This window comes from Humulus lupulus, chromosome 9 (genome assembly GCF_963169125.1).
Source record: "Humulus lupulus chromosome 9, drHumLupu1.1, whole genome shotgun sequence".
Taxonomy (NCBI): domain Eukaryota; kingdom Viridiplantae; phylum Streptophyta; class Magnoliopsida; order Rosales; family Cannabaceae; genus Humulus; species Humulus lupulus.
Window position 1 is genome coordinate 171,033,322 of NC_084801.1, and position 26,394 is coordinate 171,059,715.

General features: G+C 33.5%; 2 protein-coding genes across 3 annotated transcripts; one reads left to right on the top strand and one right to left on the bottom strand.

Annotated features, from left to right (window-relative positions):
• The first annotated feature begins 10,368 nt into the window (after window positions 1-10,368).
• LOC133801088 (rhodanese-like domain-containing protein 10) lies at window positions 10,369-11,863 on the top strand. Its single transcript, XM_062239230.1, has 2 exons — window positions 10,369-10,886; window positions 11,547-11,863. Exons 1-2 carry the CDS (start codon window positions 10,405-10,407, stop codon window positions 11,749-11,751), a joined length of 687 nt encoding a protein of 228 aa, XP_062095214.1. The 5' UTR covers window positions 10,369-10,404; the 3' UTR covers window positions 11,752-11,863.
• Window positions 11,864-12,700: 837 nt separating this feature from the next.
• On the bottom strand, window positions 12,701-17,732 carry LOC133801089 (E3 ubiquitin-protein ligase APD2). 2 transcript variants are annotated; one of them, XM_062239232.1, is made up of 11 exons: window positions 17,614-17,732; window positions 17,200-17,507; window positions 16,999-17,105; window positions 16,783-16,908; window positions 16,583-16,676; window positions 16,170-16,244; window positions 15,991-16,073; window positions 14,545-14,691; window positions 14,151-14,223; window positions 13,725-14,073; window positions 12,701-13,201 (listed from the first exon to the last, which is right to left on the bottom strand). In XM_062239232.1, the coding sequence occupies exons 2-11, from the start codon at window positions 17,504-17,506 to the stop codon at window positions 13,126-13,128; spliced, it is 1,437 nt and encodes a 478-aa protein (XP_062095216.1). In that variant the 5' UTR covers window position 17,507; window positions 17,614-17,732; the 3' UTR covers window positions 12,701-13,125. The 2 variants fall into 2 exon arrangements, with proteins under 2 accessions (XP_062095216.1, XP_062095215.1); XM_062239231.1 differs by having other exon boundaries at window positions 17,200-17,714.
• Between the last annotated feature and the right edge of the window lie 8,662 nt (window positions 17,733-26,394).

The following is a 26,394-nucleotide window of genomic DNA, read 5'->3' on the forward strand; positions in this document are numbered from 1 at the left end:
TGGTTTATTCTTTTCATCTCTTTTCCTTAGTATACTTACCTCTCTATTATGGTTTTTAGGATTGTTCCAAAGTCCCGATCTTGTTCTCACGTTCCGGTATTTTGGTAAAGGAAATAGGGTAGATTTGTATGTTTTTATGTTGTTGATATATGTTTATAAGTATGATATGTCCTTAGTTGTTTTAACATATGATTGTTTAGATAACAATCACATAATTTGTTTAGATAACAAATATATAACTTGTTTAGATAACAAATATATAACTTGTTTAGATAACAAGTCCCAATAGTAGATTCCTTGGGCATATGATTGTTTAGATAACGAGCCCCGTAAATTTATATGACTTGTTTAGATAACTAGCCCCGTAAATTTATGGGCATATGATTGCTTAGCTAGCAAGTCCCAAGAAGTATGATGGCCATTATAATAGATGTTGTATATATATAGTTATATGATTATAGCTTACAGTTTATAGTTTATGTGTATGTATATGTTTCAAGCTTGTAGTAGATTTTCCTTGCTGGGCATTAGGCTCATTCCTTTATGTTTTATATGTGCAGGAAAATAGTTATGGCGGCGGGAAGGTTCTTGGCAGCTTGGGGATGTGTATTGAGGCAGGATGGAATCGGTGGATTGCGCGTACGATTCAAGGGTGAAGTCTTTAAGTCTTTTAGTTATGACTTCTATGTATTATTTTTCCACACTTAATTTTGTAACCAATTTATTTAAGTTATGTTTTGTTTTATTTTCAAAACAATGGGATCCCATATCCTAAGTGAAATATTTATGTATTTAAACCTTTACTTTACAGTTTTGAATAAAGTTATGGTGTTTACATATGTACGTTTTCTTAAGATTAGTATAGTAGTTATTAATGGTCCAAGGTCTAGAATAGTTGGGTCGTTACAGGGATTTAGTTAGAAACTCATAGAAATAGTTATGGATTTTATAAGTTTAACCTATGGTTTAGAAATATTAATTTTAACATAAGGTTTGATTAATATAGTTGGTCCTAAGAATATTATTTATTATAACCTAAGGTTTAGATAGAATAATTAAGAGCGTGACACTTGTCACAAGCATATTTATTAAGGATTTAAGTATTTTGATGATTAGTTTAATTAAAAGAAAGATCTAGAAGCTCTAGAACCTTCAATTATCTGTTAGGATCATGTTTTACTCAGTCAAAGTAGTTTTTAATCAATTTCAAATTATCCTGAAATGTGCAAAAACGTGTTTAAAATATCAGCGTATGCCGATATATCGCAGCTATAGGGGGCGATATATCGCATATGATTGATACGGAAAACATGTCGACTTCGCACGAACGAGACCACGGACCCTCGCTATCATGGTAAGGGTGGTATATCGCCCACCCTAGGCGATATATCAGCTCCAATGACCAATTTTTGAATTTTCATAGAATTTTGAAGTAGAAACAGCCCTTAACAACCTTGACTCATTCCTTAACGTTTTTGACCGAGTTCTGGGCATCTGTTCAGCAGATAATTCAAATTTATTCATTTTTAATCATTTATTTATTCATTGCAATGGGAGTTAGCTTCACTCCTTGAACTCTATAAATAGGACCATTCACTCAGCCATTTCATTCATCATTCAAGCACAGTTCAGAGCCTCCAAGCTGCTAAGATTATTCTAGAGAGAAACACTAGGGTTTTGGGGTTAAAGCTTTCAAATCTAAAGCTTTTATAAACACTTGGGAAGTAAGTTTTGTGTGATTTTGGTGTTCGAGAATAGATCGAGGTTCTAACCTATCCAAGGTATCCATTGTCTTCAGGTTTAGTTCACTATAGTTTATATTATTCTTTCATTTTTCTTCAAATCCTAATTTGTGATAGTGACTTTTGGTTAGGTGTGCAATTCCTTTGAAACATAAAGTTTTCGGTAAGTTCTTATATTGATGGTTTAGATCTTTTCTTCAACTTCATATCTTTAGAAACTTATGGTTTCTTATGTTTGTTTTTAGGAGTTTCAATCCCGCTCTTGTCTCCAATATTTCAGTTTTTGGTAAGGAAAATTAGGTAGTTTAGTATTATGACCTAGTTTATGTAGTTTATGATATAGTTCATGTTTGTATGACCTAACATTTCAGGTATAATAAAGGGGTAAGTGTGTCTGGACCTAAGGTGTCCAATGATGTATGACGGACTATGTCCGGTAGGCTTGGTTGCCAAAACTTTATGAGGGACCTAAGTGATGTCCGGTGTATGATGGACTTATGTCCGGGGCTTAATTGCCACCCCTGTATAAAAACTTATCTTTTTATTATATCTGACTTGTTAATATGACCTATAGTTATGATTATGATTATGATTATGATTTATGACTTATGACCTATAGTTATGAATATGACATATGACTTATGACCTATGATCTATGACTTATGACTTAGAGTAGGATTAATGATTTATGACTTAGATTATGATGTAGAATTATGACTTATGCTATGATATTACCTAGAGGTTTGTGTTTGTATGACTCTTGTGAATTTATGTTATGTTTGATTATATGACTAACTCTTGTTTGTATTTTCCTTATTGGGCTTAGAAGCTCACTCCTTATGATATTGTTATTATTTCAGACAATTAAGGATAGAAAGGCCGGTGGCGAGTGGAACCTAAGAGCCTCGTGATGTACTCGTGGGGGCCATATAGTTGAGGAAGATCAAGCGGGCCTATTCATTTATTTTTATCAAAGAATGTTTTCTTTTAAAGATACATTTAAATGTTGCTCATTTTTATGACAATTATTGTATTTTTGTAAAACCATGGATCCATGTATTTTTTTTTGTTTTTATTCAATAAAAGAGCAATATTTACGATTATGACCCAACGCTCTGTTCTCAGTAATCTATGAGAAATTAGGGCGTTACAGATAGCCTTTCTGTGTAGGAGAATATCCTAGGAAAACTGTTTTTATGGCTTTAGGATCAAGTTTACTTCGGTGTTGGGAGTGCACATAGACAAAGGTGGTGCACCCAAAAACTTTTACAAACAGAGTATTTGTGGAAATGTGAGGACAGAGAAACTGAAGAATAGAATATGGTGTCTTGAATTGAAGAGGCCGACTGGGAAGGCGATTGATTAGATAAGTAGCAGTGATTACAACATTGCCCCAAAGATATTTTGGAACATTCATGTTGAACATGATAGCACGGGCTACTTCTAAGAGGTGACGATTTTTCCTTTCGGCTACTCCATTCTGTTGCGGAGTATCTACACATGAGCTTTGGTGAACAATCCCATTTTGTATAAAGATAGGAACCAAGAGTGGTATTGAAGTATTCAGTACCGTTATCGGTACGAAGTGTCCGAATAGATGTCTGACACTGTGTTTGCATCATTTTATGGAAGTTTTGGAATACCTGACAGGTTTCGGATTTGTACCTAAGAAGGTACACCCAAGTAATTCATGTATGGTCATCAATGAATGTAATAAACCAACGTTTACCAGAAGAAGTCGTGACCTTGGATGGTCCCCATACGTCACTATGAATAAGAGAGAAAGGGCTAGAGGGTGTATACAGTTTGTGGGGAAATGAAACACGAGTATGTTTAGCAAGTTGGCAAATATCACATTGAAAATCCGCAACATTTTTATTTAAAAATAAAGAAGGAAAAAAATTTCTTAAATATAAAAAAACTTGGATGTCCAAGTCGACAATGCCACAACATAATTTTTTGAGAATTTGAATCACAAGATGAATTAGAAATCGAACTTGAAGTTAAACAGTGCAGATAAGGCAACTCTTTGCTCGAGTGCTGAAAGAAATAAAGTCTGTCACGAATCCTAGCACTGCCAATCGTCTTCTCCGATGATAGATCCTGAAATTGACAAGAATCAGACATAAATTTAGCAAGACAGCGATTATCAAAGGTTAATTTTTTAACAGAGATTAAGTTGCATTTTAAAGAAGGAACAAAGAGAACTGATTTAAGAAATAAATCAGTAGACAATTTTATGGTGCCAATGCCTGCAATAGGTGAGTGAGTATCATCTGCAACCTTAACTCTAGAGGTAGTAGAGCAGGGACTATAAGAATCAAACAAATGAAGTAAACATGTCATGTGATCAGTCGCCCCTGAATCAATGATCCATGGTGTATGGGAAGCGGAAGAGAAATTACCAGAGTGTACAACATAAGCACTATGAGACTCGGGACCAAATTTGGGTTTTATGGAGGATTGACCAAGGAGTGTGTATAAATTTTCAAGTTGTTCCTTACTAAATGAAGGGGCAGCAGTACTGCTATGAGTAGTGCTATATTTAGAATGGGTTTGGTAGGCCTTTCTGTCATTTTGGCGACGGGGAGTCCAATTTGGTGGTTTTCCATGAATTTCCCAACAAGTGGAGCGAGTGTGACCATGACGTTGACAGTGATCACACCAAGGTCGATCACCCTTGTGATTAGGTCGAGGATCAAGATTCGATCTGCCAAAAGGGTGGTGGACTAGATTTTGAGACAATAGCTGAACTCTCTACGGGTGGTAATTCTGGAGTAGTGAGCATGACACGACGACGTGCTTCTTCACGTCTAACCTCAGAGAAAGCTTCTTCAGTGTCAAGAAACGGAGAACGGTTCACCAAACGACCCCGAACTTCATCAAGATTACTGTTCAACCCAATAAGAAATTCAAAGACCCGCTCTTTTTCTAATTGTTGGCGCTGAAGAGTGGTGTAGGTAGGACACAAAGGAGTGGTATCCTGATACAAATCGAGTTCCTACCACAGGTCTTGTAAGTATGAAAAATATTGGGTAATAGTGTGATTACCTTGCTTGATTTCTTTGAGTTTGGTATGAATTTCAAAAATCTGAGAGGCATTCCCAAGATCAGAGTACATCTTTTTAGCAGCATCTCATACTTCCTTAGCAATTTAAAAAAAAAAAAAATACTTGTGACTGGTCTTTGGATCCATTGAATTAATAAGCCATGCAAAGAAAATAGAATTCTCAGCTTGCCATACCTCGTAGGTTGAGTCAGTCGATGGAGGGGCAGGAAGGTCACCGGTGAGATATCCGAGTTTTCCACATCCACAAATGACTAACTTTACTGACTGTGCCCACTGTAAATAGTTCCTACCATTGAGTTTGTGGGTCGTGATGTGGAGAGAGTTGGTATCATGACTATAAATGGAGCCAAAGGACTGAGTTTGGGCTGGAATTGAGTTAGGCCCACTAGTTTGAGAAGAGATTTCTTCACTGCTTGACATGTTGACACGTGGCTAGGGTTGGCTGACAAGTGAGGATGTATCAATCAAAATTTTGTTTTCTATTTGGAGTATGCAACCGAGACTAAATATGTGACCGTGATCGAGACTGAACAAGTGACCGAGGCTAGGCTAGATAGAGAGCATCGAGGTAGGGCTGGACAGAGAGCGACGAGGCTGGACTGGACAGTCGTGCCGGATTGGACAGAGATTTCCAAAGATGCCCCTGGAGTTGCAGACCGCCTGGAGCGCCGGAAATATCATTGGAAGTTGCAGAAGCCGCCTGGAGTGCCGAACAGAGAGGATAGAAAAAGTCGTACAGCTCTGATACCATATAAAATGGTGAGGAAAAGAAATGTTTTCTTATATCTTTTAAAGATTTACAACCTAGGGATATATATATATATAGGCTATACAAGACTTAAACTATTAATTACAAAATGAGAAAAGTCTGAAGAATAGGAACTGATTCCTATTCCTATGGAACCCAAAGATCAAACTTTAAGATTATTAATTTCCTAACTGTCAACAAAAATGAACCAACCTTTTGTAATGTTTTGATTTTATTTTCTGACTGTTAACATTCAAATGTGTAAATAAGTGTGAACAAAGCTTTCAAGAGCTTAAGAAGAGATTGACAATTGCTCCAATTTTGACTATCCCTAACGGTACATAGTAGGGGTGTTCATAAAACCGCCCACACCACACAAACCGCCTACACCGCACCACACTGCACCACACTGCACCGCAATTTGCAGTTTAGAACCCTTCGTGGTGCGATGCGTTTTTTATTTTTGCCAAACTGCGCGGTGCGATGCGGTTTGCGGTTTTAAATTTATAAATGCAGTTCAAACCACACCGCACCGCATCATTATATATATTAACTTTTTTATGTTATTTTTTTCAATTTTACTACATTTAAAGTTAATGCATAAATATTCATATAGTATAATATAATATACACATTATCTAGAAAAAAAAATGTAATGTTTCATAGGATGCTAACACATATTCTATTTCAATCTAAATATATTCCTCCTTAATTAAAATAATATTTACTTTTGTATTACATTTTTTCTTTGTTATTAGTTTGTTATATTTTTATTGTTTTGCTTAAAGTTTATTAGCTTGTTGTATATTTAATTATTTTGTTAAACACTCTATGGTTATGAGATTTATTATGAATCTTTCATAATTATAATATTTAATTGTTAAATTATTTGGCGATAGGTATAAACCGCCCACACCGCATTTTTGCGGTGCAGTTTATACGGTTTGAGGTCTATGTGGTGCAGGTTGCGGTTTGGAAAATTGTTCAAACCGCATATGCGGTGCAGTCCAAAAAATTAGAGAAAAATCGCTCCACCCGCACCACGAACACCCTAGTACATAGGGATATGCCATTTATAGTGATGCGTCAAAGCAAGGATTGGAGGCAGTATTAATGCAGAATGGCAAAGTCATAGCTTATGCAAGAATTACCCTACGCATGTTCTAGAGTTAGTAGCAGTGGTGTTTGCACTGAATATCTAGAGCCACTACTTATATGGAATCAACTGTGATACTTATCACAAGAGCCTTAAATATTTCTTCACTCGAAATGAATTAAATACGAGGCAGTGTCGATGGCTGGAACTATTCAATGATTACAACTGTGACATCCTGTACTACCCGGGAAAAGCCAACAAGGTGGCAAATGCTCTGAGTCGACAGCTAATGCTTAACTTTTTATCAGTATGAGAGATACCACAGAGATAAGATCCGACACCTCTACTCTGGATTTAGAGATAATGATTGGCCAGTTAGCAACCCTCTCAGTACAGCCAATCATTAAGGAGGCTATTCGGGGAGGACAACTTGCTGACCTGAAGCTTCAAAGACTGGTCCATGAGGTAAAGAAAGATATGAGGCCGAGATTCCATATCTCGGACGATGGGGTGCTAGGATTTAATGGTAGAATCTATGTTCCCGAGGATGAAGGAATCAAGAAACTAATAATCTACGAGGCTCGTGATGCTATGCACCCGGATACCACTAAAATGTACCAAGACTTAAAGAAGTACTTCTGGTGGTCAGGAATGAAGAAATAAGTGGTGGAGTACGAGGCTCACTCCTTAACTTGCCAGCAAACAAAGTCAAAACATCAACAACCGATTGGGTTACTACAACTCTTGGAGATTCTATAATGGAAATGGGAGATGATTACCATGGATTTTGTTTCAGCTCTACCAACGACTCCTAAGGGAGAAGATACCATATGGGTTTTTGTTGATAGATTGACTAAGTCCGTTCATTTCCTGCCTGTCAAGATAACTTATGTCGCACATAAGTTACCATATATTTACATAATAGAGGTGGTGAAACTGCATAGAGTACTCATCTTTATTGTATTCGATCGGGACGGGCGATTTATTTCAGCATTCTGGGAGAGAATTCAGACCAGACTTGGTACTACACTGAAGTTTAGCACTGCCTTCCATCCCCAAACTGATGGCCAGAGTGAACGAACCATTTGAACACTCGAGAGGGATTTCTGAATTAGATATCAGTGTTGAGACTTGAGTCTCCACTGCGAATTGAGCTGAGATGCTTGGGGATACTTAGGCAACTCTCAAATTAGCTTCTAAAGTCAATTTTATTATTAGTTATTGCTACTGTTCTACTTCTGCCCTGGTATAGATGTTTTCTGCAGGATGTTATGTTTTGTTATATTTTCGCGTAAGGTGTTGTGATACTGTCAGGATGCTTAGACGTTCTTGACATTGTTTGGTTAGGGCTCGGATTTATTCGGAACCCTAAGCATGGTAAGCTATGCATTGTGAGGGCAATGACTAGGTCATTGATTCCTATTGTGTGTTTTTACTATGTGTTGCGTTTTCGCTTACCTAGTTGCTCATATTGTAGGTAAAGGCAAGGAAAAGATGACGCAGTGAGAGTCGGAGTTTTCCTGCAAAAGGGTACATGTGGCCCGACCTTTGGGGAGTTTGCATCTTCAAAATGAGTCTTTGATTTTGCTTAAACTATATTGGGTTTACCATAATACTTTTTAAGTTTCCATGTAAATATTTTCAGTGTGTGCTCAACCATGAAGACTCTTTCAATGTATGTTTGCAACTTTCATCATTGACCTATGCACTATTGGTCTTATGGCTCACTAGCCCTTTATTTAGATTTGGAAGAAAGCAATTGTGGAGGCCATGGGGAGATATGGAATAAGAGTAGCAGAGAGAATGGTTGCAGAGCGGAGAAGCGAAGGGATGGAAGCCGAGCCCACCATTTCTAAAACTTCTTTGGAAGGATGAGAGAATGGTGAAAAATGGGTCATTTACATATTTATAAATTACTAGTTTAACTGAAAATGTTTTGAAAAACTTATATGCTTAACCAAAATGGACATATAGGGACAGGTATAGTACATCTTGTTCAATTAATTGTGGCAACAAGCCGAGTAAAAGAAACATTTCAAACTTGATCTTAATTTATTGACAATGGATATTCACTGCATACCATAAATCATATTCAAACATTCAGTTTTCTTAGAAAGGGAAAGGATCAAAAAGCCTTAGTTGTAGTCTATATGGTGATGAACAAAATATATTAAAAAAAAAGGCAGTAACTAGTGAATACGGCAATTTTTTAGAAAAACGACATCAATTGAAAAAACGACAATATTTGAGTAAAACGATAATTTTGGTGAAAAATACTTAAATGAAAACGACAATTATTATTAAAAACGACATGAAAAGTACAAAAAAACAATTTTGTTGAAAAATGAAATCAAACTGTGTAAACGACATTTAAAAAAAAAAGACAATATTTTAGTAAAACGACATTGCAAAGGAAAAATGACATTAAAAAATAAAAAACAATTGCTGCCAAACAAAAAAAAAGTAAAAAGGACAAGGTTTCAGTAAAACGGCAAATTTTTCTGAAAAACGACATTTAATTGAAAACGATAATTACTGAGTGAACGACATTAAAAATAAAGCAACAAATTTATTAAAAAATAATATTTTTTAAAACGACAACGATTTAGTACAGTTATATTAAATAGTAAAAACAACAATATTGTAAATAAACGACATTAAGTGATACAAACTACGAATTTATTTATAAAAAAATGACATTAAGTAATTAAATGACAAATATTTTTAAAAAAACGACTATTTTTTATAATCAAATTGTGAAATAGTGGCAATTACATCCAATTATTCACCTCCTGTTAATTTTAAACGACAAAAGACAAAAAGCTAAGATCAATTTTTTCTTTTTTAATTTGAAATACAATTAGAATTGAATAATTAATTTAAAAGTATTTTAAATAAAATAAAACTAAAAAAATATATTTTCTCTTTCTTCGTGTCCTCATTGTCTTCTTCTAATGAAAAAAATTATCTATTTTTTCTTAATGGAGTTAAGAAAAAAATAAATATATGTATCATTATGATCAACACCGAAGATGCCATTGCAAAAAAAAAAATGGATATAAGAGCCATTATATGAGATGAAAGCAGGAGAGTTCTTGCTTCAGAAGTCTACCCGCTTAATGCTACTTTCGACCCTATAATTGCTTAATCCCAAGGTCTTTTCCAAGGAAATTTGCTCAATCTTAGACTTGGGTTTGATTCAATCATCCTTGAAGCAGCCATTAACCATTGCTAATTGTTATTGTCCTAGGAAAGCTAATATGCATGGCAGTTCACTCCCTTGCCAAACCAACTCTTTCTATGGGCTTAAATAATGTATAGTAGCGAGATTGATTTAATAATCTTTTGGTTGTTACATCTTGTTTAATTTAATTTTTATATACTTTCTTAGCTTGTTTCTCTAAAAAAAATTATCCAAGCATTTTTTCTTTCGTTACACTTTCAAAAACTAAAATCTTAAGATGACTCCAAAATCTTTTTGATAACTAATAATTTCTGAAGACCGAACACATCTAAAAAGCCTTAAAATAATAATAATAATAATCACAAGCAGTGTAAACGACATGTGGCATTTAACCTAAAAACGACAACAAACAAGCTCTTTCAGTAACTTTTTCACAAAACGACATGTCGTTTATAAAAAATCCATAACCATATCGGTAGTTAATGGAAAAAAAACAAAATCAATTCATGATAAGATAAAGAGAGAAACCATTGGATAGAGAGAGAGAGAGAGAGAAAGAAAGAGATGTCAGGTCAGTTAATAAACCAGCTCTGCAACGCGTCCACTTTGAGCCTGAAAACGACGTCGTCATTGCATCCAAAGCCTGGTCTTTCCCACACCACCAAACGGGCCACCAGAACGGTTCGACTCTACGCCGTGTCGAGGAGCAATGCCAGAGAACTCATACAGTCAGGGACTGTACGGCCTGTGCGGCCGAGCGAAGCCAGCGCCGCCATCGACGATGAGGGGTTCGTGCTCTTGGACATCCGACCGGACTGGGAGAGAGAGAAGGCGCACGTGACGGGGTCTCTGCACGTGCCGCTGTTCGTGGAGGACAAGGACAACGGTCTTCTCACTCTTCTGAAAAAGTGGGTTCATTTCGGCTACATTGGGCTGTGGACGGGCCAATATTTCACGACGTTGAATCCTGATTTTCTCGAGAAAGTGGAGGAAAGTGTTCCTGATAAGACTACCAAGCTTCTTGTAGCTTGTGGTGAAGGACTCAGGTAATTAACTAAACTCGCTCAATGTTCCAAATTTGGTGACATGCAATAAAAAATAAAATGAGATATTGTTTTATTTTTTCGTATTATTTATTACTAAACATGTTTATTCTAAATTAATAAAGTAATGTTAAGGAAACATAACATATATAAATTACACATAATTAATTACAATAATTTAAATTTTTAAAAGATAACTCTATTTTAGCATCTCTCCATTTACTAAGTTCTCATTCTGACCTTTTGTTTTAAAAAATATATTTGGACACGTATTTTGTAAATTGGTTAAAAAGAAGCTCTTGAATTTAATTTTGATCACAATGTTTTTTTAATACATTAATGATGTTGTCAAAGATTCATGCGTTTGCCAAGTCCATAACTCCATAAATAAAATTTGAAAACAAAAATATATATAATGCCTAAAATCGGGTAATATGAGATTTAGAAACTATTTTTCAAAATAAGGAATCCAAATAAGTATTTAGTAGCAATTTCACAACATTGTATGTATATTGATTCTATTATTATTTAGTAGGCAGGGGAGAGATTATGGATGATAAAGTAAGTGATTAACATAGATTAAAATCTAAATACATAATAAACATTAATAAGTTACTAAAATAAGAGTAAATTAACATTAAATATATATATGTGTGTGTGCAGGTCAATGATGGCAACATCAAAACTATACGAAGGAGGGTACGAAAACTTGGGATGGTTAGCAGGAGGATTCAATAGAAGTAAAGATGAGGATTTTGCAGCCGTTGAAGGCTCTGAAAAATTAGAGTATGCCACCATAGGAGGTGTCTCCTACATTTTTCTTCAGTTACTCATCCTTTTACGAGCTGTTGGTAACGACACTAATTGACCCCTAACACAAATCTATCTTCTTTTCTTTTTTTCTTTTCAATTAAAAAAAGTGTTTGCTCAATCATCTCTTGTGGATTTCCTTATGTCAAGAAATTACGTATTTGCAAGTTTCTTATATTTTGTTAATATATTTTATTAGGAGCATCTTACACTAAAGAATTAGGATAATCATCATGACTAGAAAATCTGTTTAAACTAATTCAGTTAGTGTTAATATTGCAGAAAATCTTACTAAGTTTGTGAAAACTATTTGAGAAAGAGAATAATATTATTGAAATAAGTAATACCACTTTTTTTTTTTTAAGAAATTGATGTTGAGTGTATATTATTAGAGTGATGCTAGACATTTTTTAATTACAAAAATTGTATACATTATAATACGACAGTTTTTAAAAGTAAATAACATTTTTTAGGGTAAAATCATGTAAGATTTAATATATTGTTAATATTTTCAATATATATATTTTGTTAATAAGACTATCACATCATGCATAGTTTATGCGTAAAAAATTATGTGTCCAATCCAAACATTAGAATTTGAAATAATTATTTAAAATTTTGTTACGACAACATTTTTATCCTTGGATGAAGAAAAACCCAAAAAGATATTAACGTTTTGCATCATGTAAAGTAAATATAATTGCATGTAGTTTTTCAAGGGAAAAAAATGCACGTGGTAAGCCAGCCATGCACTAATAATATTAAATCATATTTATCTTACTCTTAATAAAGTTTCGTGCAAGGCAATGCTTGACATTTTGTTTTAAAATTCCCTGAAGATATTATTTAAGATCTCTACAATTTATTTCATTTTAGAATTTAGAATGAAAAAAATACAATTAAAAGTGTCCACAAACTGGTGTTCATGATGGTAAGCCAACTTTCTATGCTTGACATCATAGAAAGTTGCTGGTCATAACACCAAATGATGTAGGTGAGTTGATGAATGTAGGAACGTTTTGCTAAGTGATCTTAAATTTCAACTTTCAAGCAGTGTTCCAAATTCAACCAAAGTGAATAAGCCAAACTTTGATCATAGGTTCATGTAGTCCCACCACAATCACAATAACTAGTCTAGGCCAGTCCTTTTCATTTAGAAGACCCACTGAACTCAAAAGTTGGAGAAATTATAGACAATTTTAGTTACTTTATACGAGTCAATTTTGATGACTATACCAAGAGAAAGAATGGGAAAACATGGAAAGCCTTTTGAAGAAACAAAAAGGCATTTACTCAATGTACTTTCTACTCTACCACTTCAAAACTCAGCTTCAATGATGCCATAATTTCTCAGGAAAGAAGGGAAGTAGAAGAAATGTAAGCGCAGGTTATTCATTTGTTAACTTCAAAAGAAGCTGTGTTTGTGTAGTGCTTAGACAGTAAAAATCTTCCTCACCTTCTTCATTTTCCGGCGACATATTGGGCATGTGCCATCTGCCTCTGCTATCCTGCAAACAATAAAGCAATTGCTTATGATACATCCTAGCAACGACAGAAAAAAAAAAAAACTGACATATAACTAGTGTGATACTCATCAGAATGATACTGAACTCCCATTAGATTTCCATTTATATTATTTTGCTGAAGTAATTCAGGGTACTATTCTGAATTCATTTTAAGAAAAATAGGTCCAGCAATGAGAGGAGTCAGTGCCATGTAAAAAATTCTCAACAAAGTTAACAAAAATCATAATCGAACCATCAATGTTCTAGGCTTGTCATCATTTAGTTCAAATCATCAAGCTATCTTTTTCCACAATATTAAATTATTAGTAAAGAAAATTTCTACAATAAAACCATGTGCATCACATAGCATGGTTCCTCTTCCTCCAAAGACACTGTGCATTGTATAGTAGTTAATCTAACCAGCATCTTTTTTTTTAGTTCAAACAGCATAAATTGTTAAGAATTAACTGGTCAAAGGAAGAGACTAATTTTGTAATCAGATAAATAGTAACTTAGAGAGTGTTACCTGGTTCCACATTCAAAACAAGCCGCACAATGCCCACACGGAAGAAAAAAACAGTCCCTAGGAGCATCAAAGCATATTGCACAAAGGCGTCGAGTGTTATTACTATTTTCCCCATCGCCCAAAGATTTCCCCTCTGCGGAACTAACTGCCAGAAAAGCTTCAAGATCTTCCTCATCTTGGGAAACAGATTCATAAGATGAACCCCAACTTGAGAGATCATCATCCTTGCTAGAAAGCAATGGTTGTCTCTCAGATCTTATCACTTCGTGATGGCCTCGAGTTTCATCACGATTGAAGTGGCACTTGTTCAGGAAGTTAAAGAGGAATAACATGAGCAGAGTCATCCCACCTATAAGATACATGTCGGTTACATTACAATTTAATAGGGAAAAAAGAAGAAAAGAATAAGCTGTGCATGGGGAATACCTATACCAACAAAATAAGTGGCCCATCTTGGCCCATAGGAGAGTTTGACATACAACTTGGGGCCAGCTGCAACCTAGAGCAGCCAAAAATAACAAAATATTTAGTACTGGGAATGTGAGAACTGAAATCTACTTTACCCACGTTTTAAAAGAAAAAGAAAAAATAACAAATAAGGCGTACAACTTACTGAGTACAAATTTTACATGTTAAACCACATCTAGTGCCTTTAGCTTTCGAGAAATTGTTATTGTCAAACTAGATGTCTTAAATTAGATATTTATCATCTAAATTTATTGTCCTAATTTCTTTTCTTCACTTTACTCAAGCAAGCATTTTCCTCGTATGAACAGCATACAAAGTAAAAGTGTGAATAACTGATAAAATCAATTCTTACCTGATCAGAACCAAGATTGGTTAAGACGGCTACATTTCCCTCAGGGAATAAAATTTGCATGCTACAGGACCCTTCACTGACATTGCATTTGTAATAGGCTTCACTTGTATCATATTGGGAAGCCCTGATTCTTATTTTTAGTTTCACCTGTCAAGTTCAGATGTAAAAAAATATGAACCAAGAAATCTAGGTTAAATAAATTCCTACATTAAAATAGTAAAACTAAGAAAATAAACTAGCTTCTATTTCATAAAAATGGAGTCAAAGAGATTTAAAGTACTGTGATTAGTACTCATTATAACTACCCTTAAATCAATTTGGAGATGCACTGAAACCAATTGAAAGGCCCCAAGTAGGGATCCTCTAATTAATAGACAAAAAACAGAGATAAACTAAATGATGAAGGAAACGGAAAATAGGCAAATCTGATCATTGTTATAGAATGATTAAAGAGATAAGAAGACATTAGAACAATGAGGTATCCGAGAGACCTCAACTCTCCCTAGAGGAAAGCTCTTTACAACATATCACTCAATATCCTCTCCTCATTCTTCTTAGTTCTGTCCCTTCTATATATACTACCCTATTCTAGCTCATTTACTACCCCTCACTACAATGACCCATATACCCTTTAATTTCCTATATTCTACCAATATCCAGTGTCTATCATACACGTGCAGATATTAAATGAGCTTTGGCAATTATCACTCCACCTCCCATGAAGAACAATATGCTGATAGTATAGCTTCAATGTCATTGCTAAGTTCTTATGTTGAAATATACAGAACTGTTGGAGTCTGACTATCAGACAATTAATGCAACAGATACAGATGAACGGATTGTGAGAACATAAGATAACAGATCCTTTATTTTATTTACTTCAAATCAATTCTCTATTCCCATAATAAATTAGAAAGAAAAAACTTCACTGCAGTGAAAATTCATGCAGAATAAACAAACATTCAGCAGCACCTCCCAGGAAATATATATAAATGTATAACATAAATATCAGATATAGGTGTATAAATTGTCCTTCCATTTTTGTGGCATTCATCATGATAACAATTATAAGCTATAATTAATTTCACAGGGCCTTGTTAGAACCGATTATGCTGATGAAGTTGGAGAGCATTTAAAACTTAGTCATTTTCAAAAGACTTAGCACTTTTAAGCAACCAACTTTTAATTCATTGACCATAAGTTAGAAATGCTTATAAGTCTCATAACTGTAACCGACTAGTAAACAAGTTAATTTTGAGTTTATATAAATATCAAACAAGAACTTGTGACAGGTAGATTAAGCGGCCAGGGCCAGGCCTTGTAGGTTTGATTCTTAAGGGGTCTTACTTAGCAGTATGCTAGAGTTTCTTGTCTCCACAAATTTTACGGTTTAGCAAGAGACCAAAGAAACAACTATGAAATATATTTACATGTTCAAAGAAATACCTCCACATCTTCTGAATTCAAGTTACCCATTGCAACATAATAACTAGAAGACTTTGAGATATCTTGGCTAATCATACCACTTCCTGTGAGAAAATAATTGGTCATATAAGGACATAATAATATATACTTAACAGACATACGTGTTGTATAAAATACTAAAATTTGGGTTTGAATCCAACCATGAATGATATTCCATGATAAGGTAGAATTGACATATGTTGGGTTCTCAAGCCATTGAGCCAGACCTTCATTCCCTGCAAGATGCCAGTTCACAACACTATTGAGACTACATAAAAAACTGCAATCAGTTAATAGAAAAAAAAAATAGGAAAGACTAACATTATGCACTCAATAGTACCAGGAAAAGAAGAAGAAAACAAATAAAGAAGGGTCTTAAAAGTTTTGAGAAACTACTCTGGAAAAAAATGGTTTCCAAAGGAAGGATGTTTCTAAATATAGAATGCTTAATAATTGAGTTTTATCATCTCAAAACTAGCATTTCAAGGAAGAACTTTATCATCACCAGTAGAAATAAAGCATATTCATGTAAGATGAAGCATGAAGGGCCCACACCAGAAACCTTTGAACTTACCTTGGGCAATAATAAGGAAAATAGAGGAACTCAGAGAGTTCACGGTATATGATATATTTATTTGAGACCCAATGTTAAGGTTGTACATCCAATCCTGAAATGATTATTTCTACTCCATAAGTCACAACAACATTTAGAAGCTCAAAAAAGTTACTAAATAAAGAAAGAAAAGAAGGGACATTTCCAAAAGAAAAACTTGCCTTGTAAGAATCCGTCGAGATCGACACTTTATAAATTTCTGACCACATTTTAACAACATCAAGAGGTGGAGATTTATTAAAACCAAAGACCATGGGGCCAGGCTTTGATCCATTTAACTCTTCCAGCTGAAACGAAGCAAATCAAAATGAATCAGAATACTATACATACGCTAAAACAACCAGACATGGAAAGGAGGTTCATAAGTAGGAACCGACCTTTATAGATTGCACAAATATACAGTTAGGTTGCAAAAGAAGTGAGCAATTTGGACCAAGCTGAACATTTACAGAGCCATATACTCCCAGAATCAGAGTCATTGATACTGTAACAATAAATAACCATAAAATTAGTTCAAGTATTAAACATTAAAACATGCAGATCAAACAAAGCAGAGTTATTGGAAATTGGATACGAACTGAAAAACCAAAAGGTAAGGAGGACGATGACACAAGACCAGGTATCCTCCTGAACAACAGACGCCCCAGCCGTGTTGTCACCAAATACCCGAAAGTTCCGTCTGCCAAAAGTACCAATCCGTTGTTCCTCTAGCTCTCGTTGTTCCTCCAGCTCCGGATGCCGAAAATGATTATGTGGCGGAAAATGGCCACCGTCAACCTCCTCCTGGCGAACATGGGAGGAACTGGACGATGAAATCCCAGGTTCAGAAGGGTCTCTATTAAAAACCGACGAGGAAGAACTCGAACCATGTTCTGGTTCCAACATTCTAGTAGAAATGAAAGAGGGGGAGAATGTGGGATTCAAATGAGATTGAAAAAATTGAAAATCAAAAGTAAAACCCTATCCCTAGTTCAGGATGTGAGGTGACGCACCTTGAGGAGGAGGATGAACAACAACAACAACAAGGTTCATAGTGTGGAGAGTCAGGTGAGTTAGTGAAGCTCTCAACAATGGGTCTTCGTCTTGCTCTTGAACCCTAAGGACCGGTAGTTGTGACAGTGAGACCGTTATTTCCTAATATATGGTTTTATTTGTCTACGTGGAGATACTGTGTTTGCGCCAAGTGGAGCCACGGTGTCTCGTGCTGGATTCACGGGAATACTACGAAGTCATAAACATAAGTGGCAATTTCTTATTGGGTGATTTACAAACTATTTATTCAAATATTCCCTCACATATATTTATTTGAATTTATTCTTTCTCACTTTTATAAAAAGTCAATAGTGTCAAATTTGAGCATGGAACAATCAGAAGATAATAATTTAAGAAACAAATTTCTATTCACATTTTATATCCATAATATATGCGCACTCTATGGTGACATATTTAAAACTAAGAGACATAATTTATATCTTTAAAATTTACTTTCAGTTTTTAGCCTTCCTTTCCAAAAAAAAAAAAAAATAGAAATTTACATAATACACTGAATATAGTAAAATAAAATTCGTATAAATTTATACGATTACACAAAAAAAAAATTAACAATTTTATGATTGAAGTCTTTTTTTTTGTTTATACAGTATACATGGTTGGCAAAGAAGACAAGATTTGGAAGAGATGTGGATGAGATGAGGTGCAAACGTGGTGGTAGAGAGGATGATACTTACTTTAGCTGTTGGGGGATGGTGGTTTGAATTGGGGAGGCAAACTAACTTGAGTTGTCGAAGATGGTGAGAATCGAATCTGGTGATAGTGAAATAGCTTGAGTTGTCGGAGAAGATGGTGGCTAAGTGACATTGCCTTCAAACTGGACAATCGATTCAAGATTCTCTCTTTCTTTAATCTTGTTAATAACATAAAATTATGTTTTAAACATTATTTTTTCATTACTATTTTTTAAATTTGTAAACTTGTACATTTTATATATTGAAACTCTGATTTGTAATAAAAATGTATTATGAAAATGTTGGGTATTACAATCCTTCCCCCATTAAAATAATTTTGTCCTCGAAATTTCAAAATAAATCGGATAGTCGGAGAAGAAAAACTACGATTACTAATAAGCAGAACAACATCACACTGCACAAGGTTTTATACACAACACTTACTTTCACCCCGCAAAACGAAACTCATTCTTGGCTTGTAATCCTTATCATATATAAAAAGACAATAATGTATAAACACCTCACATGTGAATTACAATATAAAAAGAAAGGAAACGAGCTATAACAAGAGTATACATTACAATGAATGTATACAAAAATACAAAGGAGTCTTCATCATCTATACTTTTGTACACATATCACACGACGTAAGAAGAGAAAACAACAATCATCATGAAAGCATCCATGAGATTCATCTTTTTCAGTCAATTTTAAAGCAGATACAATTGACTGATTATACCTTGATGATAGAGGCTAAATTAAGCAACAAGTTTGTTCAATAAAGAGTTTATCGGCATAAAAAAATGGATAAATAGAAAACAAATGTATAGCCAATGAAGATTAGTCTTTAAAACCAAGTCTCTGTGAAATCCTTCCGTTGTCAAAACTGAATTCTTGCCCTGAATGAGAAATAGTGAAATAGATCATCCATTAGGTACTAATTCAGAAAAGCCTGACTCTCATTCTTTCTCTAAGAAAACATTTAAAAATCAAAATTCTTTCCAAATGTATAAAAAAAAAATAAGGGATGTATTGATACTATGTTAGAATGCAAATCTGTGGCCACTAGGAAATTCACATACTTAGCTTTGTATCCTATCATTGAATAAACACATGGGAAAAGTCTTAATTGACATATCCACCACCCCATTCATGCAAAAATATTTTCCACATATCTAACAAGATAGGCGTGTCACATTTTAACACCTATACCAATAATACTCAGTTATCACTTCACACAAGAAATGCATTAACTTACTTTTAGAATAATGTAGAAGAACGCTATAATTTAATCGCCGAAAGTAATTCACACCACAGAGTAATTCAGTAATTTACATTTATCACCTCGATTCATTCAACAACTCACAAACTGTTTCCATGTTCAAATCATGATCACAAAATCAATAGAAGTGATTCATTTGTCGACAACATTTAATAAGTTTGACTTTCGTCATCAAAAATGATAGTGTAATACATATTAGACAAGATAAAATATGTGATATCTTTCTTGAAAACAACCAGATTCAAGGATCCAAAGACCCAACAGTTTAACACATGTTTCTATAAATAAAATTCATCACATACACACTAGAACACAATCAATCTCAAGCTTTTGAAAACCAAAACATTCTTACTTCCTTCCATTTCCCAAGCTAACCAATACATGGCATCCTCATCATCTCAGATGAACTTAGACCTAACCTTAGCTTTACCTGAGCCAAATCTACTCACTTTCGAACCTTCACCAAAAATTTCTGAACCCCTACCACAACCAATGGTGTATCCTACTGTAAACATACCAAAACAAAAGACTCAATTTCCCAAAGTTTGGCTACCCAAATTTTACTCTGATACTGGCCTTGTCACAGTGGAGGATTCAGTTATGCTCAATAACAAAGTGGTCGTTAGTATTGGTCAAAGAATACTCACCCTTAAAGACCAAACAATTTTATCTCATAGGTCAGACCCACAAGCTGTAAAAGATTCCTTAGTCTTTACCATTTAGGCTGCAGCATCAGTCTCAAACCAAGGCCAACGAGTTCTTGCAAGAGCACAAGAGGTTGACCACTTGAAAAGGTATATAGAAATGCATAAACAAGAGATGCTAACCATTAGAAAGGTTAACAAGAGATTGACTCGAGAGAACAAGAAGTTGGTTAATGAGAATGGGTCTTTAACTAAACTTGTGGATAACTACTCAACCGATATGAAGAAAAAATTTCAGACACTTAAAACCACTGGGAAGAACCTTATAGTTGAACAACGAAAGTTGATCATTGAGGTAGAACTTGTCCAGAACCCCAATCCTTAATGTGACTCCCAAAATTTTAAATGTATTACATACTATATATATACTGCTATTTTCTAATTCCACTAAAGTTTCTTATTGTGTGTGCTCTCAGCAAAAACTTAAAACTCTGCTCTTCAAAACACTAACCTGACATATTAACCCTTTAACATACTAATTGAACTGATAGGTCACTTTCAAAGCTTGAGAATATCAAACAACAACCCAAACATCAACATTGATAAATCATCAATTATTTATCACATCAATAATAAAGGCATGCATTCAGATAAATAACAAATTTAAGTTTCTATACAAAGTATAGGAATAATCATTTAATCCAAACTTATACTTATATCATGGAAACTCAAACACACAATGAGTTTCTAATACAATTATATAACATACATTAACTAAAATATGTATAGATTATACTAACCATTCATGTGTGGCTTGTCTTGTGGTGGAACTCGGTAGCATTTCAGATCCCAAAATTAATAACATAACGAGTATACGACATCAACAAACTCAAGACTCTGATACCATCTGTGATGTTCCTAAGGTAGGGTACGTCTGCCACATACTCGTAATTACAGGGTTTACGAGTATGTTAAGCACTTGACCAAATGAATTAAATAAAATGATACTAAGAAATACAAAAAAAATTAAAACTTTTATATAAACTTATTAATAGAAATTATTACACGTATGAATACTTTAAATTTAAATGTAGCAATATGAAAAACCATAAACCACTATTGCATTGCTACTGAGTCCGTGCTCTACAAGTTGCTCAACATCTAAAGCCACACCTCGAAACATGTTGGAAAATAACATAATGAGCTAACACTCAGTAAGTAAATCTCATGCATACACTTACACATGAATGTCGTGATTTTGAAGTGCACATATACTCATATGTTGACTCAGCATACTTATGCATTTCATTTATTTTTCAAGCACTTTCAAATTTTACTTTTGTGCTTTTTCTCCTTTTACTTTCACATTGTTATGGGCCCATTATCTTATGAGCACATGGTTCGATTTAGCCAATGCCTGCAGGGCTTGTTACACATATAATATAAAATCTTATGGGTTCTCCTCTGGCTAGCCATCATCGCAGCTGAGCTCATCGTATTACTCATTTCATCGTTGCCATAGCTGCCATACTTATTACACATATAAATAGAGGAGAAAGACGGGAACATGGCAAACATATCTGAATGGTCAACTCTGACCTAGCCCACACTAGTGGGCAGCCATTATAAGCATTATAGAACTTCGTCTTCTTTATTGAACTTACTTAATTGCTTCATCGAAACAGTGACACCCTTTTTAAACATCTTATTATCACTTTGCTTAAGCCTTGTGTCATTAAAATGTTTAACTTTACATAAAACTTTTCAAGGTATTTCACAACTTTTCTCATATTCTTATGCATGGTCTTATATCACATAATAATATATTACATAACTGTACATGCCATGCATACATGATGATGTTGAAGTGTAAATGTTCATGTTCGATGGTATTCAATCAAGGCATTGTATCACATCTCATATAACTCAAAACATCTTTAGTCATATGATAAGTGAATTTTAGATTCACTTATTAGTGTCATTTTATATCTAATTTGTAGGTGTTTAGGGTGTTTTTGTTTGGTTTTATGCTTGTGTTGTGTTTGTGTAGGGTCCAAGGAAAAGTGGCGCGAAATTGGTACAAAACGGAAGTGAAACGAAGAAAAATGCAAAAATTCGTGAATTAGGGCTGCAACGCCATCCTTAAGGGCTGCAGCGCCTGACTGAAACAGAGACTCGTTTTTGGCACATTTGTAGCGCAGCAGCGCCTGTTTAAGGGGCTGCAGCGCCGGGAGCCGTACAGAAATTGTAAATTGAGATTTTTGAAGGGCAAAAGAGGGCTTTTTGCAAGGGATATATAAGGAAAAGTTTAATTAGGGTCTAAGGATGGTTTTTGGGAGGAGATTAGACAGAGATTAGAGGCTCGGAGAAGAAGAGGAGGCTAGACATCATCAAGATCATCACCATTACATCTAGTCTATTTCTTCTTCCTTTGATTTTTAGTTTTTTTTAATTATGAACAAATACATTGTTATTATGTTTATGTTTATAATGGAGAACTAAACTCTTTTTGTGCTAGAGTATTAGATGAATCTATTTTGATTATTGAATTGTGGTTTCTATTATTATTTCTATGAAATTCTTCTCGTTTGTTCATATCTTCTTGAATTAATTTTATCATATTAATGTTTGGCCATCATTATTGTGAATTGAAATCTAGGGTTTATGCTTGAGACAGATAAACATAGATTGGACATAAGAAGATTTGACATAGAGTGATTGTGAGATTGAGAGATTCCTTGAACTCTATGAATTTGGTTTAGAATAACTATTGCTTAATGACGTCTTGATTAATTAATAGCGAATAGAGATATCATATTGATTAATTGAGATTAATTGCATATATGCTTGAGAAAGATAAATGCATTATATTATAATTCTAGAAATTACAAATGAGGAGAATTGATTAGAATAATAAAGAAAATGTGTTCATAATTGAATAGTGAAATCATTACTCTAGTACATTTATCTTCTATTTAATCACTTTTCAAGAGCATAAGATTTGGTTATCTTGTTATTTCATATTATTTATTTTATTGTTTGATTAATTTATTGACTTTTCTAATTAAAATTATAGACTTAACAGTGATAGTAATTAGTGAATTTAATATTTAATCCCTGTGGGTTCGACATCTTTTAATTTAAAACTATATTGCAATACACCGTACACTTGCGGTAGAAAAATTATGTATCATCATAATACATGAAGCTTCGGGTTGGTGGCGTTGTTATACCTTAACGTAGAGCTATGGCTCAGGTCTAAGGTTTCCAACCTAAAAACTTAAAGGCTTCATATATCATAACATGTAACAAAATCATGAACATAGAAGGTAATCCACATATTCATCAACATGAGAACACATACTTGCACATAACTCACATCAAACTTAACAAATTAAGATAACTTTCACATATCATGAAATTCATCTATTATATGTCATACAATCCGTTATGATATGCATACCACACATAACTCGTATAACCATTCATCACATACTCATCATATGCAGCATCATCCCATACTTAAGTCATCAGACACACACAATCAATGTAGTCATGCATCTTACACTTAAGCACAAAATGTGAAATTTACTTACCTTAGGTCCTTAGCTTATTTTAAAACTGCTCAGCAAGAGTCAATCAATGAAATCCATACAGATCCTACTCAAGGTACCTCATTTATCAAATTCTATCAAAATCGTAAATATATACTATTGATGGTGTATATTAACAATACCAGAAACCACATAAATGATAATAATAATTATTATCTTCAGAATGCTAATACTCTTTATGCATCATAATCCTCTTTACAAAATACTGCTTTAAACCTTGCTCATAATATAATGTACTTTTATGATACATTAATAATAATAATAATAACAACAACAACAATAATAATAATAATAATTTTCGTCTATAAATAAACTTATTTCAATATTAAAAGAATTTTAAACATATTGATAATCTTAATAACAAAATAAATGAATAACAATATGTGTGTGAATGTATATATTCGAATAATCATTTTATAAAAGAAATTGTATTTTTAACATAAAATTGCAATAATCGATATAATGATAATAATATAAATATAAATATTTATATTACTATTAATCAACCATAAAATCGACCACATTGATAAAATAAATATAATTTCTACAAAATTCAATGTTCTTACAAATATCAATAACTGTATGAAAATACTTTTTTTTTAATCTTAGTATTCAAATATTAACCAAAATATTAATACACCATAATAATTGTTAAATAATAGTTTAACCACAATCACACTTTACATATAAAAATTATATTCTTGATTTACCAAAAAAAATAATAAAAATAAATCATAAAATTTAACTATTCATAATAATTTCCATATTAATAGAAAATCAATTAAATATGTCTTTTTATAATTTATTTAATGTATAATATTTTATAGAAAATTGGACAGCACAACAATTATAAAATAGACAATTCCAAAATCAAAACCTATATCATAAATATATATAATCCCAGATAACCAGTATAATTACAGAAAAATATTCAGTATATCAAGAATATATAAATATATACTATAGGTACACATAATAACAATTACTCTAATCAATCACAATTAAATCATAATATATAGGTCAAAGAAATTATACCACAATGATTGGGTTTCAAAACGAGTTAAATGATGATTTCTGAAGCTCAAAACGAACTCCGAAACCTCGAAACTAAGTTTTGACCGTCGGTCTGGCTCGTGGTGGACCCACCACTCAACTATAGTAGATGTGGGAACAATTTGTTGGGTTTTGAAGCCCACAACACGAGGAACACGATGGTGGTGGCAGATCAGCTAATATATGCTCGAGGTGACCGGATCGCAACTTTGAAGTCGCACGGTGGCTGAACTTGAATCGACCGGTTGAGGTATTTAACCGACGAGTGATTCTAGATTCCTACGTGGTCGATAGTTCGAAGTGTTCTGCGCATTTTGGTCAGGCGCGTGTCTATATGTGGCGACTGGAAAGTGGTCGTTCGTCGTTGACAACAGTAGCACACAAAAAGGAAAAAGAGAGAAGGAAAAAGGGAGAGAAGGAGAGAAAAAGAAAAGAAAATTTTTTAGGAGAGAGAGAGGGGCTACGGGAAAATAAGGTCGAAGTCTTTTTTTTTTAAATTACATTTGGATCCAAAATATTAATTTTTTTTCAAATAAGCCCTTTAGCAAAACTTTCTTAATTTTATAAAAAACCCCAATTAAAATTATATAGCATTTGGGTCCAATACTTGACTATTCAAGATTCTCTCTCTCTTTAATCTCATTAATAACATAAAATCATGTTTTAAACACTATTTTTCCATTACTATTTCTTAAATTTGTAAACTTGTACATTTTATATATTGAAACTTTGATTTATAATAAAAATGTATTATGAAAATGTTGGGTGTTACAGATTTCATGTTTTTTATAATGCATATTTTTTTTATGTGATTATTAGCAAATTTGGGTTATCTTGTTGTGTTTTCTTTGCAAATAATTTTTACATAAATGCTTTATTTGGTGTAAAACATGATAAAAATTATATAGAAAATGTTTTTGGAATGAAAAATTACACAAATTTTTTTTTGAAAATATTTTCTGGGCTAGTGGCCGCGGCCACCAAGTTTCACTGGCCGCGGTCTGGGAGTGAGCATCTAGTGGTTGCAGGCACCATAAACCCATGACCGCGACCAGAGCATGAAAATCGGCCAGATAAGTCCCGTGGTCGTGACCATCAACATTCATTGGGCGCGACCTGTGATAAATTTTTCTTAAATTTTGATTTTTGAATGTATATTTGAATGGGTTAATACAAAGATATCAGATATTTTTCTATTATTTAAAAATATCTTTTTTGTAATACAATATTTTTGTTGTTTGATCTTTTAAAAAATAGATATTTTCTACAAATATTCAAATTCAAATTTAAAAATAGGTTAACTAATTAATTTAATTTTTTTTAATATATTAAAATATTATAACTAAGTTATGAGATATTAAAAATATTTTTGATATATTGAAAATAATATATGATTATTCTATAGTTTTCAATATTTATATAATTTGAAATTTGAAAATTTGCTGAGTAGATATTT

What these genes read in the sequence shown, in the direction of transcription:
- LOC133801088 (XM_062239230.1), top strand. Translation starts at nt 10,405, where the DNA reads ATGTCAGGTCAGTTAATAAACCAGCTCTGCAACGCGTCCACTTTGAGC. An exon ending in GCTTGTGGTGAAGGACTCAG is followed by an intron (nt 10,887 to 11,546) that starts GTAATTAACTAA and finishes GTGTGTGTGCAG; the next exon opens with GTCAATGATGGCAACATCAA.
- LOC133801089 (XM_062239232.1), bottom strand. Translation starts at nt 17,506, where the DNA reads ATGTTGGAACCAGAACATGGTTCGAGTTCTTCCTCGTCGGTTTTTAAT. An exon ending in TTTCCTTATTATTGCCCAAG is followed by an intron (nt 16,245 to 16,582) that starts GTAAGTTCAAAG and finishes GGCATCTTGCAG; the next exon opens with GGAATGAAGGTCTGGCTCAA. An exon ending in CCAATCTTGGTTCTGATCAG is followed by an intron (nt 14,224 to 14,544) that starts GTAAGAATTGAT and finishes TGGCTGCTCTAG; the next exon opens with GTTGCAGCTGGCCCCAAGTT.